Source organism: Macrobrachium rosenbergii, chromosome 50 (genome assembly GCF_040412425.1).
Source record: "Macrobrachium rosenbergii isolate ZJJX-2024 chromosome 50, ASM4041242v1, whole genome shotgun sequence".
In the NCBI taxonomy this organism is placed as follows: domain Eukaryota; kingdom Metazoa; phylum Arthropoda; class Malacostraca; order Decapoda; family Palaemonidae; genus Macrobrachium; species Macrobrachium rosenbergii.
In genome coordinates this window covers 13,394,568-13,413,125 of record NC_089790.1, presented here as the reverse complement: position 1 = coordinate 13,413,125, position 18,558 = coordinate 13,394,568, and the positions used below count along the sequence as shown (strand labels likewise).

General features: G+C 35.5%; 1 protein-coding gene across 1 annotated transcript; it reads left to right on the top strand.

Annotated features, from left to right (window-relative positions):
* Nucleotides 1–134: 134 nt before the first annotated feature.
* On the top strand, nt 135–17,340 carry Sym (symplekin). Its single transcript, XM_067093911.1, has 20 exons — nt 135–291; nt 2,641–2,837; nt 3,266–3,499; nt 3,734–3,889; nt 4,709–4,857; nt 5,272–5,426; nt 6,358–6,585; nt 7,294–7,455; nt 7,958–8,038; nt 8,936–9,179; nt 10,034–10,253; nt 10,424–10,640; nt 11,670–11,914; nt 12,260–12,438; nt 13,025–13,185; nt 13,628–13,751; nt 14,508–14,695; nt 15,213–15,389; nt 15,847–15,942; nt 16,428–17,340. The coding sequence occupies exons 1-20, from the start codon at nt 259–261 to the stop codon at nt 16,431–16,433; spliced, it is 3,252 nt and encodes a 1,083-aa protein (XP_066950012.1). The 5' UTR covers nt 135–258; the 3' UTR covers nt 16,434–17,340.
* The last annotated feature ends 1,218 nt before the right edge of the window (nt 17,341–18,558 follow it).

Here is an 18,558-nt window from a genome sequence, read left to right as displayed (position 1 = left end):
TTTTTACCAATTTTTTCTGATAACATCATCTCTCCTTATTATTCACCGTACCATCTTTTATTTATCGTTATTCTCTTTTCTAAGCCTTTTAATCGTTATTGAGAAAAGCGGCGTTTCCTGTCTTATTGACCGGGCGTTGACGCCGTGATCCCCACTAGTAAACAAAAGTTGGGCATCTGAGACGTTTTCCCGGTCCCTACAATATTTGTCTCAATTAAATGTCTTGTGTTAGACTTTTTAAGACGGAATAAGACAGAAATGACTGAAACTGAACCTACAACCCGTGAAAGGGTAAGGCTAATGTAAAATGTACTTTGGAGAGCTAATTTGTCTGGTGGTTCGTTAAACCAAATATGTTGCTGGTCTACCGTATTTAACGTGAATGGTTAGGCTGTTGACTGGTTAACCTAACCCTGTGGAGAACAGGTTTTCTCATTTATTTCGGTATTTTGACAGAAAAACCTACTTCGGATGTCTTATGACTAGCTAGGCTATCTTAGATAGCCGATCTACCGTCGGATTTCATGTGACTGGTTAGGTTATTAATTAGTCCACATAGCTTATGCTCTTCTCGTATTTGGTTAGTTTACTGAATATTTCAGACTGTATGGAATGGTTCTGCAAATATGAGAGGCAATAGGAGCCATAGGCTATGTTCAAGAAGGGATTGGCTAAGGAAATCTAATATAAAAGGAATCATACTAACCTAACGCACCCTACCTAACCTAACCTAGTAGGCCATGTAACTTATACCAAAAGTTTCCCTATAACACTGCCCATGCACGATAGTAAATATATAATCAGTTCTGAGGTTAATTATAGTCAAGCAACATAAAATAATGCTAAATTTTTTATAAGCAACCAGAATACTATAGAAAAAGTCAATTTCCAGGGTAATACCAGACACGAAGCAAATACTTAGTTCTACCCTGTACTGTGATGGTGAGGTCAGTAAGACTATATGAGGCCACAGCTCTCTGCAATTTTAATTTTAAGGTTCCCAGTTAAAACTGTACAAGCCTAGGAGAAACTTTCTAACCAGATTACATGAACCAAATATTTTTCCAACAGGTTATTTTATATTTATTAGATGTGTAACCTTTACTGGTGATGCAAACTCCTGTTTTTATGGTTTTTCTTCCCCCTTAGCCTGTACCTGACAAATAGCCTAGCCTACAGCAGACCCCAGTTGGAAACTGTGGTTTACTGACAATGGGAAACTAAAATGAGGGAAATGCATCCTTCAGAAGGGTATGCAGCACATAATTCACAATTTAAGCAGTCAAAGAATAGGTAAAACTGCAGACTACTAACCTAGTACACCCCTCTAATTAGATAACTACCAGTTTATTTGGAAAATTAGCACTGGTTAGTACCAGCCCCTTGGGAATGAACATAAGACATAAAGACGATAAATACCATTAGCATAAACAGAAGGTGTTAAAATTTTTGGTCAGCTTCTGGTGGAAATCAGGCTGTGGTAGTAGTTAGCAGTTTTACCAAGACATACATCTTTCACATGTGCCAGTAGTAGTATCAATCACCCAAAAATTTATAAAGCATGAAAATGTAAGGACAAGTACAGGATGCCACCTAATCTAAAGTTGAAAGTAATATTGCAGAACAGTTGCGCACAAGTTGCTCAGCTATGTATGATGTCATCCAGGCTAATCTTTGGATACGTCGATACTTGTTCAGGCAGTTTTATGATGTTGAACACAAGTAGCTAGGTCCCCCCCTACCAGGTCAGGACATGGTACCATAGATTATAATGCATCTTTGTTGAAGTGTGTCTTTAAGCTGGCCGTTAATATGCCAGAGTAGCCAATTTTGATATATTTCAAGGCAGTGAGTTACGGGAGTAGCGAGCACAACTCTTCTGCACCCTTACTCCTAACCTAACCTCACATGCTGGGTCCTTACCTAGCCAGGGGATTTTTCCCTTCATGAACTTAAAAAATCACAGCTTAGAATACAGGAATGCACCCTAACCTAATCTAACTTCACTTTGGCTGCCATTTCATTACCTGGCCCCCTTCCCCCTAACCTGACTTAGAGCACCATAAAAGTCATAGAATAAAACCTACTTTCACGTAGGGCACTGGGTCATTACCTAGGCATAGATGTCTGACAACCCCATCCTAATCTGACCAAGACTTGAATTCATTGAAGTTGAGTGTCACTAGTATTCCCATTTAAAGTCATGCCTACAAAGAGGGTCAGTTTTTTCTTACTGCTAGATGTAACCTATCAAAACCTGTACCTTTTTATGCAGTAATGTGACATTAGGCTGTGGTGACCATTTGCTGGTTTTATTTGGAATCTGGTTAGAAAACAATATTGCAGGTAGTAATGGGAAATATCTGATGCTGTACTCAGAAAAAAAGACTAAAGTTGAAACAAGGAGAGTTTATTAATGGTGATGCTAATGTTATGAAAATTTATTAACATTTCTGTTGTAGCTGTGGTCTAATTCCCCTTACCCCACTCCCCAGCCAGTTGTGTACCAGCTACACTTCCCATATACTGTACTAGTGGAAATGTCATTGGCTTAGGTCAGACCTTTTTTTATAACAAAACATAGGGTTTTTGAAAGTCAAGAACCGTAGAACTTCATTCAATTAAATTTTATCATTACAGGTTGTAGAACTGTTGAACACAGCTACTTTTTTGACATCTGAGAAGGAGAAGATTGCGAATTTAGCCAAGGTGCAAGAGCTTATAATTCACCTTGATCAAAAACTTCTGGACTCCTTTTTTGAAGAAGTCGCCGCTTTTCAGACTGACCGCAACTCGGATGTTCGAAAATTTGTTGTTGGGTTCATTGAAGAAGCATGGTAAGTACACCAGCGTGTGTGTTTAGGGTTATAGCAGACTGAAGGAAATTTTAGAATATTAGTCAGCTCTCATATTCAGTTTACATATCAGTCTGTAGTAATAATATCTTATAAGATTACAATTTCTTAAATACAGTACAGTACATGATATAAATGGTTAAGTTTAAGAAGGTTCTGGCAAAATTTTTGTTTTAGGGTTCAAACTGGATGTAAGCACATAAAATGTGTATTACTGTTAGGTTTGTATTATACAAAGGAGATGAAAGATTATTCATCATGTGATATATCAAGGGATGTGAATTGCTACCAAAGATAATGATGATGATGGCTTTATGTTGCAAAATATTAAGATAATGACAGAATGCTTAATTGTTAAATGAAGTAAAATCTTTATGTGTATACTCAGTCTCTTGAAATTATTTTTTCAGCAAAAAAGATGTTGCTATGTTGCCCAGATTGGTGCCCAACATACAGATCCTACTGGCAGACAGTGCCATTGCTGTAGTGAAGCGCGTGATTCAAGCAGCAGCGCAACTGCACCGGGCAACCCTCGCTTGGCTGTCGTCAGCGCGAACCACAACTCCAGAGATGGAGCAGGTGTGGCATATCATTACACTGATTAAGAACTCCATAATCTCTATGATTGATCATGATAATGATGGGTGAGTTTTATCGTAAGCCTTTGAGGGCTTCTCTCATGCCATACTGTTTGATGGTGGCACGGTTTTGTTTTTAACATGCTATTGCATGTGTTTTTTGTTATAGTCTTTATTATATAATGAAGGGTTAAATTCAGCATTGCTTTCTGGATTTTCGGTAGCTGTAGAAAAGAGCAGATGGTTCACCACACTTTCATCTACATTTCATAATTTGGTCACATATGATTTCTCTTACAGCGTTAGAACTCAGGCCATCAAGTTTCTCGAATCACTGGTTTTACTGCAGACATACAAAGAGGCAGATTCTGTTACCAGGGAAGGAGAGTTCAACTTGGATCTTGTGCCCCTAACACTAAAGGCTGCTCGTCCTAGGAAGCTGGAAGAAGAAGCTAGGTTGGTGAAATACAAATTATTTTTAGAGTTATTCTAGTAATTTACATGGGACACTTATTTTCCTTTTAATGTTGCTATATACAGTAGTTGACTTGGCTGATAAGAGGGTGACATTATTCTTGCTACTAAAGAAATGGGTTTATACTGCTGTTTGTTTATTGTAATGGCTTACTGCATTTGCTTATATTTGTGCTTGCTTAGCTGTTAAAATTTGATTTTGATATTGGTTAGAATACAAAAAGTTGATTTTAATATTATTGGTTAAAATGTAGTATCTGTCTCCACTGAGTTGAATTGTAGGGATTACTACTTTGAATATCAGATTTTTATGACACAAAATTAATTTTTTCTCATACAACTCCATCAGTCATATTCTGCCCTGATGTGCAGGTTTTGAATATCACTGACACTACAGTTTTTGTAAGAAATGCCATAATAATAAGACCTTATTAGCCTTAGTTCCTTACTGGTCAACCTACCTCAAAATTTTGTACCACGTAGGAGGTAGTGCTGCCAGTGAACCTTACATGGTGCATTGTAGGCATTGTCCCTTCAGCCCCTAGCTCAACCCATTTTACTGTATTGTACCTCCATTCAAATTCTCTTTCTTCCATCTTGCTTTCCACCCTCTCCTGACAATGGTTTCAGTATCATTCTTAGGGCTGAATGACCTCATAGGTCCCAGTGCTATATCTTGTAACTGAGGACTTTATAACTATAGAACTGTTAATGTAATGATTTCAGCATAACATACATACAATTACCTGCATTGGAAGTTTATCTCTAATAATCTCTTTGTTTCATTTATTTTCATTTCAGAATGGTACTTAATAAGCTCATCTCATTCCAAGGATCCCTACATATCAGCAGTGTAAATTTAATGACGTGCATGTCTTCTCTGACAATCATTGCTCGAGCCCGTCCTCAGTTTCTCGCCAAAATCATCAATGCCTTGGAGATTTTACATGGTTTGTATAGTAATTCCTCATATCTGGATATTTACATTTGGTGAGATACCTGATTGCTTTTTAAGATATAAGGTTTGGAACTGGATCTGATTGACTTAATGAACTTGGGACTTGCCTTTGCTTATGTGATTGATTCAAACAACCCACCTTATATGCATTAGATTTACCTGAAACCTTCCTTGAGAGTCACACATTTTGTAAAACAGTGGTATGGTTTACAGTGAGCAATTTTTATTGTGTAAAACAGGAGTATTGTTTATAGTGAACAATTTTGATTCTTTTATACCACTAACCAAACACGCTTGTTCAGATTTTAGCTATAATTATCCAGTAGAAGGCTTAGTCTGTTTTATAAATGTTTTTTAGGGCACAGTATCAAATATGAATTTTAATTAACTGTCTCATTTATTCCAGCTAACCTTCCACCCACTTTGACTAAGTCCCAGGTGAACAGCGTTAGAAAACATTTGAAGATACAAATGCTGAATCTTCTGAAACATCCAGCATCTTATGATCACCATGAAAATATCACGACTGTTCTGAATGACCTTGGTGTCACAGCAGCAGAGGTTTGTATATGATTTTTGACATTTTAGCCTTATCAAGTTGTTAAACACAGGTTTTATATCTTAGAAAACATAGATACTATTGTGATAATCTGTAACTGATTTTAGTAATGATAATTATTGGCCATTTTAGGGATTAAAGGTTAGGAGAGTAATCTAGCTAGTGCCCCATTCACATTTTAATTGATGTTAAGCAGTTCAGAAAATTAACAAATATAAGAATACCTATGAAACTAACAGCTAAGCTTGTAAATTATTATGCAAATGTGTATAAGTATGTATGTTGACAAAGTAACTAAAAAACACTCGTACAGTGCCCAATGAAAAACACAAATGAACTCTAAGAACACAGAAATTCAATGTGTAATACACAAAAGAAAATTAAGAACACTGCAAGATATGTTTGCAAACATGTATAAACTAGGTAAGAACCGGGCTGACGGAATTTTTGTCTTAAGGTATAAATTGACAATAAGTAAAAGATTATGTTGCAAAAGATTAGTTTCTAACTAATAAATATTTTCACTATTATGTGTAATACTAGTTGACATATTAGTCTTACTGATAAAACAAAAACAATACCACTTTGTTAATGCTTAAGAGTATAAAAATGGATTAAGAGTACTGTGTTAAATAAAAGACAATATTGCTCTTTGCATTCTGAGTACTTGTAATGGGTATGTTAAGGCTTAATCATATATTTTATCTGAAATAGGAATTGAGAGTGTCATATAATGTCACGTTGTAGATGGTGTATATATACATAAATTCCTCACTGTTATGTATACTGTCTTCATATTTTAGGAAAATGATCTCCATATACTTTTTTCAAACTGAAAATGAAAAAGGAAACTTGAGATTTTCTTGTCATTGTAGTATTTCATTTGTAACTACTTCTCATACAAAAATTTCTTGATGAAAAATCTAAATCCAGGTTAACAAGAGCATGCCATCGAAGGACCAGATACGCAAGAGAGTGAGAAGAGACAAGTCGACCGATGAGGGAGGAGAACCCACGAGCAAAAAATCTCGCATCGACAAAGATGAAAAGAAAGAGTCCAAGGAGGTTACTGAAAAGCAGTCTGCTATAGACATCACGCAACGCTGGCTGGTAGACGAGTTGACAACTGAAACAGTCGCATCCCTCGTCATGGTTAATATGGTATGTAGTCTTGTATCCATTGTTATCTGCTTTAATTGAATATTCTTTAGAAAATTGCCCTAACATTTAGTGGATAATTATTGTGAAAGCCCTTTGGAATTACTATATAGATATTTTTATTTGCATTAAAATTTTATAAATATTGTAGAATACTTCCTGTTAATTAACTCTTAGTGTGTAGCAATGCTTAGATACAGTTCTTCATCAAAGGTTACTACTCTGTGGCAGTTCTCTTACCCATTGGTTTATGCAGTTCTTAATTTATGAACTAAAACAGAGATGCTCTGCTATTCTGCTGCTGTTTACATTCTACTTTATTTGAACAGCCAGCTGTTATCCTATGTAAACAGTTCAGAAAGGAACAATGCCCTCTTATGCCTTGACAGTATCTTTTCTTAATTGTGGGAAGTTTGAAATTGGCATTCTCTGGTATCTGAATGCTCTGTCGCCATTCCCTTTCAGTGGCACATGTCCCTGAATCACAGAAAGAAGTGGGTATGATGGCTGTTGAAACATTAATTCCATCTTATTTGACACAATGGCCAGGAATAATAAAATTGCTGAAATGAACAGGCTTGCATTTATGGAACTAAAACTAAGAAAGCATTGGTGATATTTTTTTAGACTTGGCTCAGATAAATGGTTAAATGTTGATGGGGAATCAGAAACTCAATTACAAATATGATTAAATTGTTTGCTGTTTTCCAGTTGAATCTTCCAGAGGAAATGCCGCCACTTTTTAGCGCAGCTTACACACCGATTACCGCTGCTGGATCACATTCGCAGATCCAACATATGGCTAGACTTCTGGCCTCCCAGTTAACTGCAGCTGGGCTAGGCCCTGGAGCAGAACAAGTAAAAGAAGATGAGGTAAGTTTAGATATCTTGATTATGATAAAAATGAAGTAGGTTAACAAGACTAGAATCATATTTGGATGGAATTTCTACACGATATTGTATCACTCTGCTGTGTTTAAATTAGTACTGCACATAAATGGTTTCAGTTTTTTTATTTTGTTTTTATATTAGAGAGGTGTGGGTATTCTCATTTTATGTAGTTTCTTTATAGTTTCCAGACTTGAAATTTTTGTCATGTATTTTCAAGCATTATTTTGAAAACTCGTATTTGACCTGCTAAACTGTGCCTCAGTAGACCCATTAAACTTACTTTGTAAAGTAATGGTAATAATTTGCATTATGTCAGTTTGTAGCCTATTTGAAAGCTGTCATAATCACGAGAATTTATCAGGTAACAAAAGATGGCGTATACAATCCTTTCTACAGTAGTGTGCTGAAGCAACACAGAAATCACACTCTTAGTCCAATGTCTTTTATTCCAGTGTTAGATCTCGCTCATTTTTGTCCATTGCAGGTAGAAACTGGTCATGACAGTGACGAAGAGGGCAACATAAGGAGGTTGGTGTCTGGATATACAGATGAGGCACATGTGCAGGTAAGCTGGGAATTTGTTTATTAGCACGTGAATAATATCTTATTTTCTCAGGTTCCTGGTGTTTCTTTCATCATGAGATAGGAAGGGTTGAGGCTAGTAAATTGATGTTTGATGTGTTCTAGTATTTTCTGGGCTTTCTTTTCAACTTCTAAACATTGTGGTGAAACAAAATGTCTTGTAGTTATTTGAAAGAGAATTTTTGTTTAATACAGACCCTGTGTTTGTAATGCAAGTTTCCAGCCTCATTTTCTCACATCCTTTGGTTTAGATGTTACAAATAATGAGACATATAGCTGCTGAAGACTCTGGGATCTGCCCAGTCATATGCAGAACTAATGACTGACTGCCATTTTCTTTATTTTTAAAATAATTTGGAGCATCTTGGTTTTCTGTTCTAAATGTTGAGTAGTTTCAGCTCCAAGGCTTAAGAACTTTATGGTGAAATACTGTGCTGGGAGAATAACTTAGTTCATACTTAATGACTGCATGTATTGGCATATTTCCACACAGCAAGTGTTATACGCAAGATAATGGTTGATCTAAGGAAAGCATAACTAAGTTTTATGTCTTAATTACTCTTGTCATTTAGCTTGTCTTAATATCCACATGTCTTGCTTTGTTTTTCTGATGAGGATACATAACTTGAAGTATTATGACACTAGCATCAGTTTGATTAAGTGAAAAGTTCCTTCTTTATATACTAATAAGGGTATCAATTAGAAGGAAATTATTTTAGTCTCAAAAACATATTTTTATAAGCAAATATTTTTTGTGTATCAAATCTAATGTCTATATAAATGCTGTGAAAAATACCATTAGAACATGTTTCAAATAAAATTCGATTGAACTTGTAGATAAGTTACAAAAGATCATTCAGAGCTTTTTCAAATAATTCAGCCAGCAGGACCAGTCCTCACCCCTGCTGGAGTTATAGGAAGGCCAATGAGGCAGAAAGTCCGAACAATGAAATTGGCAGAGGTCACCAAACCATTACCGTCCCCTGCAAACAACAAAATGCAGCTGGTTCTCTTGCGCCGTCTGCTCCAATGCGACAAGATGCTGTTGCAGGGGAGCACGCCAAAGGTGCGCATGCGTATCGTGTCCGTACTCTCAGGATGCCTCTCGCCCCAGGAATGTGAAGGTTGGTTTTGCAGTAATTAGCCTGAAATTTATTATTTGATCTTTGCAGCGTCCCTTCAGCCCTTAGCTGCAGCCGCTTTCATTCCTTTTACTGTACCTCCGTTGATACTTTATTGTGTTTCTTCCATTTTACTTTCCACCCTCTCCTAACAGTTGTTTCATAGCGCAACTGCAAGATTTGCCTCCTATTACACCTTTAAAACCTCTTTACTCTCAGTTTCCCTTTCAGCACTGAATAACTTCATAGGTCCTAGCACATGGCCTTTAGTGTAAATTTTATATTCCAGTTCAAATTATTTGTTGTACCTACATTTAGTTCCATGTTAGAGAAAGAGGGAGAAGGGCATGTGAGATAACTGTAGTAGAAATAGAAATGTCTGTGACTGCAAAAATATAAAATGTTGAAATGATGATTATTGATAAATGTCACAGTAATGGGAGAGAGATTAGTGATGCAAGATTTTAATTACAGAAGAAGTTTTGGCCAGCATTATCAGGTACCTTGTGTTATTCATGTTTGCAAATTGACAATTTGAATAGATGTACTGTGTTGTCTTCAGTTGGGGAACTATTTAGTGTTGGTTAGGATGTGAAACTTATGGTTATATGTGTTTGTTGTTAGTCTGTACTGTGTCTTCTGTTGTATACATATGGTAATGTGAACATAGTTAATTATGTTAGCATTGACAGGGAGCCAGTTATGATTAATGGTTTTTTGTGAAACAGGCTATGGTTAAAATTTGGTTTTAACTACTTGGGAAAATCCCCATTATCAGGCAGTTTATTGTAGTTAGTTCAGGTTTCATTTATGCATAACTAAGCTTCACGTTCACTTATGATTTTTTTCCTCTGCAGAGTTAGAGGACTTCATCCTTGATGACATGGCTAACCACGTGGAGCTCATGTTGTCATGGTTATATGCAGAATATTCTGTCTCCCACGAGTTCTCCAAAGTCCACAGCATTCTTCACAGCCACAGCAAACCAGGCACAAAGAAGGAAAAGAGCTACACCCAGATATTCACAAGCATCATATCGAAGGCCATTGCTAAAAGAGTCAATAAAGAAACGGAAGAGTGAGTTTTCACGTTATGTAGAATAGCTACGTTTATAGAAACTGGCTTCTGCTAGAATTTGACAATACTTTAAGTGTATTTGATTTTGTATATAACTGAAGATCTTTATAGTGAAGGAAATAGAAGGATAGAAATTATTGTGTACCCCTTACCTTCCAAATTTCTTCCAGGTTTTTCCTTCGTCTCTTCCTGGAAAGTCCAGTGGTGCCTGAAGAATCCGTCACGTCCCTTATTGCTTTGGGAAGATGTGCAGGAGATACAATTCTAACTAATGATTTATATGGACCTACAGTAAGGATATTAAAAGACATAATACTTTGGAGACCCCCAATATCAAAACCAGCAATTAGAGCACTTTGCCTGTTGGCATCACATGATCAAGAACAGGTTAGTACTACTGTATATAACTTTTGTTGCATGGGTGTTTGACAAGTAGGTGTTTTTCAGTATTATTATTATTATTATTATTATTATTATTATTATTATTATTGTTGTTGTTGTTATTGTTATTATTGTTATTATTATTATTATTATTGGGTTCATTTATCTAATGAAGTCTCCTCTATTTTTCTGCTTATTTGTTGTTCTTAAGATAAACTTTGTATTAATAGAAAAGACTGAACTGCATGAGATGAATTCACCCAAAGCATGCATTATTATTATTATTATTATTATTATTATTATTATTATTATTATTATTATTATTATTATTATTATTCATGATGAGCATACTTTCATGAAAAGAAATCAAAAAGGCCACAGCCATATTTGGAAAGCCTCTGCAGATAAAAACAAAATAAGCAAAGAAAAATGAAGACTAAGTAGAGTTTTCTTAAACAAGGGGACTTAAACCAAAAATGTGGAAGACTATGGTACAGTCCAAGTTATACAAACCCATCCTTTTCCATAAGAGAACTGAATCTAGGACCAGGAACAACCAAGCAGCACATGTCTTCAGTTGGCCTTGTCTTCCAAGTCTGACAATTGTCGACATCCAGTAGTTTTCATTTCTTGCCCTCAGTAGCACAGATCCCCAGATCAGTGTATTTATCGTAATTGAAAGATAAGCATATACATTTGATTGAGAGGATGATGTTATCTAGAAAAATCATAATTTCAGGTTAGGAATCAAAAATGAATTAATAGACAACTCCCTAACATGTAGAAAGATGAGAAAAGTAATTATATTTAATAAATTGAGCAATATTATGCCTAATACTCATATGTACTCGGCATATCAAAGGGCTGTTTGCATACTTATCGATTATGAAGGAGAAATTCAATGTCTTCACACAGTATTTTATATCTGTAGTATTTTTCAGTGTGAGGGTTCCATTTCTCAACGGCCTTTATCTAAAAGACATGCATTCTTCAAGTTATGCACCTTATTATGTATTAAACATATCTTTATTACAGGTCAGAGAACAGGTCATACCAGTTATCCTGGAACTGTGCAAGGATGACGAAAGCATACAGGAGGCAGTGGCACAGGTTGCCACAAATTACTTGAAATATCTTCTGTTGGAAAGCCCTCCTGAAGTCCTCTGCCTGCATGAGTTAGGACGCCCAAACAAGGAAGTAGAGTGGGCCGAGACATCCGTCAAGGCCTGCTTATTCTTGTACCTGGCATTGTTACCCATGAATCAAGAACTTATTTATGAGTAAGTCATATCTTTTTTATTTTTGTCTTGTCATTATTTTTGAGATACTCTGTATGAAAATCATTTTTGAATCATACACTCGTAATTAGCCCTTTCATGTGGACTAAACGGTCATAGACACGTTGTATCCCCTTAAAAAGAAAGAAAAAATATGACAATCAGGTCTTGGTTCTGTTGGAAAGACATTTGTGGTTAAAAAAAAATAGTTTGAAAAAACAAAGATTCAAGCATTTCCACCACTTTTGATGTGGTAGAGGGTTTAATACATTGTAGCATATGCCATTTCTTGAATTACACATTAACCTGTTCCTTATTAACAAGAATATGCTGTGTTTTACCCCCTAGGTTAGCACAAGTTTACGTCAAGACAGTGAACGAAGCCAAGAGGGCCATATTGAGAATGTTGGAAGGGCCCATCCAACACATGGGAATGAACTCGCCACATTTGCTCAAGCTTGTTGAAACGTGCCCAAAGGGAGGAGAAACACTTATCACAAGGATTATTCATATACTCACTGAAAAGGGTAAGTGGAATTTAACAAAAACTAAGGCATGTACTGTAAAAGAATCATTTCACATCAAATTCCATAAAGGGCAAAATTTTTATGATTACTTAACAAGGGGAAAAGGCCATGAACTAGCCTAGCATCAGCCTTGTGTCCATTGTAACAAAATAAGATTTAGTCCATGGCTTACCAGTTGACCAGTACAGTAAACTAAAATAATACTGATTCTGCCTCTTATCACTGTGTATTGCATTTTGCAACTGCCCCTCTTCAGTCAATTTTGAATTGTTTCATTGTCTACTAAAAATTGATGCATATATAGATTTGTTAGCAAACATTAAATACACTTTATGATATTTTAGATATTGGAATCACTTTTGTGCAACCTCGGTAATAGTGTCATGTATTCCTGCCATTCAAAATTGTCCCTTGTATGCTTTTGTTATTGTCACTAGTTAAGGAATTATTTTTATTGAGTAACCAGACATCTGTATTTCATTTCACCTTGTGTGTCTAGTTTGCTTTCCCTAACAATATATCAGCATTTAGACACATCTTACACCACTGATGTTTGTTTTCAAGTTTCAAAATCTATTTTTTCCAGCTCCACCCAGTGAAGCCCTTGTGTGTCGTGTCAGAGAACTGTACAACCGTCGTGTATCAGACGTACGATTCCTCATCCCTGTCTTGACAGGACTTAGCAAAAAGGAAGTTATTGCTGTATTACCAAAACTGATTAAACTGAATCCACATGTCGTAAAAGAGGTATGGAACTAGATGATATTTACTTGATGTTAATATCCCTTAATATTTATTTCCTAAGGTTTGTGACACTTGTAGACTGTTTAATAAGTAATAAACATAAAACTTCTTATTTCTTTCTGCTTTACCCACATTCCTTGTTGTTTGATTGCATCTAAAGTATTCATAAATGCATGAACAACAAGGGCATTCCTTTATGTGATCTAAAGCAGGGAGTTGGTGTTATGGGGATGCTTAGATTTCCTCTTCATCCTGTAATGGAGTGGAGAGAACTCTTTGACATCTGACCCCATAGTGGGTAAAGATTATGTAAAACATTAATGATGGTTATGACTAATAGCAGTTTAACCTACTGCCTGCCATCTTTGTCTAGGTATAATATCAGTAAAAGTAACAGGCTTGCATCGTTTGATCATAAGTCATAATATTTTATTTCTCTTTCCAGGTGTTCAACAGATTATGGGGAGTGACTTTAGACACTGGAACTTCTCCACTAACTCCTGTGGATTTATTAGTGGCCCTTCATCTAATTGATAATGAAAAGTGTGATGTCAAGACTGTAATTAAAGGTATAAAATTGCTTTAGTATGCTACAACCTGTTCCTGTTTATCTTTTAAGAGACCTGAATCTCGAATGCAAAAGTCCAAGTGAAGATGAAATGCATTACTACCCTAAAACAATTCATCCTGTACTCAAGTATTTCTCTTCTTTTTGTATTTCCTGTTATCTTTGGTAATTTCTTTCAAGTGAACACCATATTCTGTGAAAGCTTGAATTTCAAGTCAACGGTTCCTTCCTGTAGGCTTGTTCCATGTGAATATGGTTAATCTTCTGAATGATAATAATAATATGAAGTTTGTATATATGAAAAAGATTAATGAAAAAAATATTGAGCATTGTATATATAAAGACACCACCCTGCTTACAAACGAGTTATATTCCAGACAGCCGTTTGCATATCGAACTGTTTGTAAGTTGGTTACTGTACTCTTCATGTCAAAGAGGAGCATTGAACACAATTTTAAGTTGCGATCCCATTTTATAATTGAATATTTGTAAGTAGGGTGGTGTCTGTGTTTTTTTTTTTTTTTTTTTATATCAGATGTCTCATTTTGTGATGGAAGACTGTAAATGAATATCACAAAAATTTATGGTTCTAATTTGGAAGTGATTATGTATCCAGGTTTGAAATTTACTTATCATGGATGTATGGACAAGTGGTGATAAATTTTCAAAGGATGCTTTGAAAGTCATCATAAAAAGAGGAATGTATATTTTAATTTTAATTTGGTGATTATGATTAATGTACATTTCCCTTCAACAGCTACTGGCTTGTGTTTTGCCGAACGTAACATTTACACGGCTGAGGTACTGGCTTTCGTACTCCAGCAGCTGATGGAACAGCCAAATTTACCAACTCTCTTCATGAGGACAGTGATTCAGACTCTTACTCATTATCCCAAACTCTTAGGATTCATCATGAATATTCTTCAGAGACTTATTGCAAAACAGGTATGTAAATATAGCATCTACAGATCTGCTTTTCTTTTAGTGATAAGAGAATTCGGGTATTATTGAATGGGGTAGATTGCATATGTATTTGTTTAGACTGATTTTGTATGCCATTTCTTTAATGGGAAGACAAGTGAATGACTTGTTGTGAATTGGAAATAGGAATTATTCAACATAATGTTTTACTATTTGTGTATTTCGTGTCCATTTCTGCATTTATTTGATCAAACCCAAATTTTATAGAAAAATTTAATGAATACTTTTGCATTATCTCAGGAGTTGGACATCATTAAATTGTTAGGTTATTGTATCTGTTATGCAGTACATAACTTTGGTATGCAGAATAGAATCATATACATATACAGTATACAGTACAGTATCATTAATATCACAAGCATTCAACTTATGACTATGGTACATTTTAAAGAAGCAAAATTTCTCAACTGTTATATTTGTTAATTTTTGTACCTTAACCTTTCACGGACATTCCACCCTTTTTTTTTTTTTTTTTTTGTAGGTTTGGAAACAGAAGAAAGTCTGGGAAGGTTTCATCAAGTGCTGCCAACGTGCTACACCCCAGAGTTACACCGTTCTCCTCCAGCTCCCAGCTGAACAACTTTCAGATGTATTCAGCAGTGCGCCAGAGCTGCGCACACAGCTGGGACAACACCTTTCTACATTAACTGATAATCAGGTTTGTAACATGAGCTGCTTCCAGCTGTCAGTGTGCGGGATTTTGGGGCAGCACAGGAGATTAAAAGAACATCGCAAGCACCCCAGGGCAATTGCAAAAGTCAAACTGCAAACTTAAGGAAGATTTGGTTACTTTCATTATAGTACAAAAACTTATATGATATAGGAGTTATAAAAACTATAGGAATGTCATGAAAATAATGTAAAAATTTCACTTGATGTTCAGGATCTTTTTTCAGAGCTTGAGGAAGTGTGATAATAACTTCCCTGCTTGTAGATGTTTCCAGACAGCAGTTGTATTTAATCTTTGTATAATTAACACAACTAATGCACTTTGGATGATATGTCAACTAAGAAGTGAAAAAAGACTTTTAATGTTTCATTTTTTGAGTGTAGATGCCATAAATGTTTTTCTGTTGGTGCATTATTGATAATTAGTGTCATGCTTTTCTTGACAGCGAGCACACATCCCCGTAAGCCTCTTAGATGTAATTGAAGAGAATTCCAATGGTGCATCAGAAATGACCTCAGAGCCACCACCACCAGGAATAAAGGTATTGTCACTTTTTTATGCACATCTTACCTTAGAGTTGAAATACCCTTTTGGGGCATAGTGCCATCAGTGCATCTCACATGGTGCACTGTAGGCATTATTTCGTTCTTTGCAGCATCCCTTTGGCCCCTAGCTGCGGCCCCTTTTGTTCCTTTTGCTGTACCTCCATTCATATTCTCTTTCTTCTGTCTTCCTTCCCACCTTTTCCTAACTATTGTTTCATAGTGCAACTGCAAGGTTTTCCTCCTGTTACACCTTCAAAAATTTTTACTCTCAATTTCCCTTCCAGCGCTGAATGTCTTCATATGTCCCAGCACTTGACCTTTGGCCCAAATTTTATATTCCATTCCATTCCACTCCTATACAGATCTTACCTTATAGTTGAAATATTTTCTTCTGTCTACATTTTCTTGTGTTATTTGATTAATATGCATTGTTTCTCAAACTGTGTAGATAAAATATAAATTTAATCTTTTTTTTTTTCAGGATTGATTTCACAAAGCAGCACTTGGCATTCCTGGTGCATAAGAAGGCCCAAAAGATCTGGGAAGCAGCGAGCGCTATTTGTTATAAGTTTTGGGGGTCATTACAAGGTCAATTAATTGTAATATCATTTTAGCTTGGGCCAGCTGCCATGTAGGCTGGTCTGAATGTCAATAAGTGTTTTATATACTCATTTTTTGTTGAGGGATTTGCTAAATTTTTTCAGGCACTTAAAATGTTTAAATTGAGCTTTCCATTGACCAGTTATAAGCTGCCAGGTGTGATTGTAATATATACAAACATAAGTCTCTGGCTCTAAAAATCAACTCCTCTGCTCAGGGACCCCTGTATTTTCCTGCATCAAAGGAAAGTTCATTCTAAACATTGCTAATGAAAAATTGCTAAACCAGAATTAGTATCGAAATATAATTTATATGAATATATGTATGTAAGTAATTAAAGTGTGAACCTTCTTTTAATAATTTATATGTGTATTCAAGTGATGATTAATGAGTCAACCTTCTTTTATCCTCAAACATAAAATTTTGAACTGGATTGAAAACCAGCAGCAATACTTTCATACTTTTTTATAAAATGTGAACAGTTGTGTATACTGTAATGAATTTTTATAAGGTTAAAATGAGCAAAGACACTCAGTTTTGTAATTAAACAGGAAACTGGCCTCGCTCAATCTTCTAAGCCCTAATTGTTCATACACGGTACAAACCTTTCAGTCTTTGTGTATGGAATAAATCTCAGCAGCCAGCTGGACCGGTTAAAAATGATTAGTTGTTATGATGTGTAATAATTTCCAAAAACATTACACCAGAACAAACTTTAATTGTTTCACATTTGTGACAGACAGTCGCATCAAAAACTTTCACTCTCATTGTCACGTTAATAAACGTGACCAGAATTCTGCATGTTATTTTCCTTTGGTATTCCATTATATTATACAGTACTGTATATATATTACATGATTCATTGTTGCTTTCATAGGAGAAAGTCTGCCGTGATTGATTTACATAATTCACTTAAAAACTTATATTTTCACAGCAACCACCAGATGTCTTCCATAGAATGGTTGATTGTTGTAGATTTACAGTTAGTCCGGTTATATTTCATAGAAAACATGTACGATGTATTTTATTTCAGTAGCCTTTTTAAGTTGCCTTTAGTATAGGAAATGCAAATGAAGTATTGTTTGAGCAAATCTGCTGATTGTGTCTATATTGTGTCAGTTATGAAAGTAAAAAGTAGTAGATTCTTCCCCTAGATGGAGAGAATACATTTCCTAACGAAAGCAAACACACTACTCTCATCAACAAATGGCTATGTACATAGATAATTCTTTACTCTAACTGTCTGTTTACAAAAGATTGTTATGATTTTATTAATTACCCATATATTTCAATCTCTTAAGTGACCCAGTGCTTGGCTCCACAGGCTAAATATCACAGGTCAAACACAGATGAGAGAAGCACATGGTTAAACAAACTGATAGTATTTGTAAATTGTTCATATTTAACTAGGAGAGAACTCACAAAGAAGCTGGGTCTTTAGCACAATAGTTAGACATAGACCAAAATCAGTAACAAGGTTTTTACATGGTTTATAACCATTTGGGGAACTTAAAAGAAAAACCAATTGGCCTCTCTTCACAAATATTGGCTGTATAGCCAGTCTTAGAACCTACCACCAGCCATGTTTACATTTTGGAATCACTTCCCAAGAAACGGGAAAATAAATTTGGAAGGAACAGGTACGTTAACAAAAGTGAAGACAGTATTGATTTTTGACATTTCACCTCACAAAGGTAGAAATTTCATTCTGGTCAAAATTACGTTACTTATTTACTTATATTAGACATCTTCTCTGGTCTAACAGTTTAGGGTATCCTGTGGAACCTACAGATTTATTTTCCATAATCATATTGAGTCCTTGATATTGATTGTAAAGTTCACACTGTCATAACACAGAAAATAATCTTTAATTTTTTTTCTGAGTCTTGACATCTTCAGTCCTCCCAATATCAAGTTGGAACCTACTGCACAGTGGCTCTGCAAATTTGAAGGCTTATCTAAAATAAACAGGATAGCATGAAACTATATCCAGTTAATTTTGTGTTGACGTC

Bases quoted from the DNA above. Each gene is read 5' to 3' on its own strand.
- Sym (XM_067093911.1), top strand. From the start codon at position 259: ATGACTGAAACTGAACCTACAACCCGTGAAAGG. The intron at 8,039-8,935 runs GTAAGCTGGGAA...CAAATAATTCAG, and splicing joins CAGATGAGGCACATGTGCAG to CCAGCAGGACCAGTCCTCAC. The intron at 14,696-15,212 runs GTATGTAAATAT...TTTTTTTTGTAG, and splicing joins AGAGACTTATTGCAAAACAG to GTTTGGAAACAGAAGAAAGT.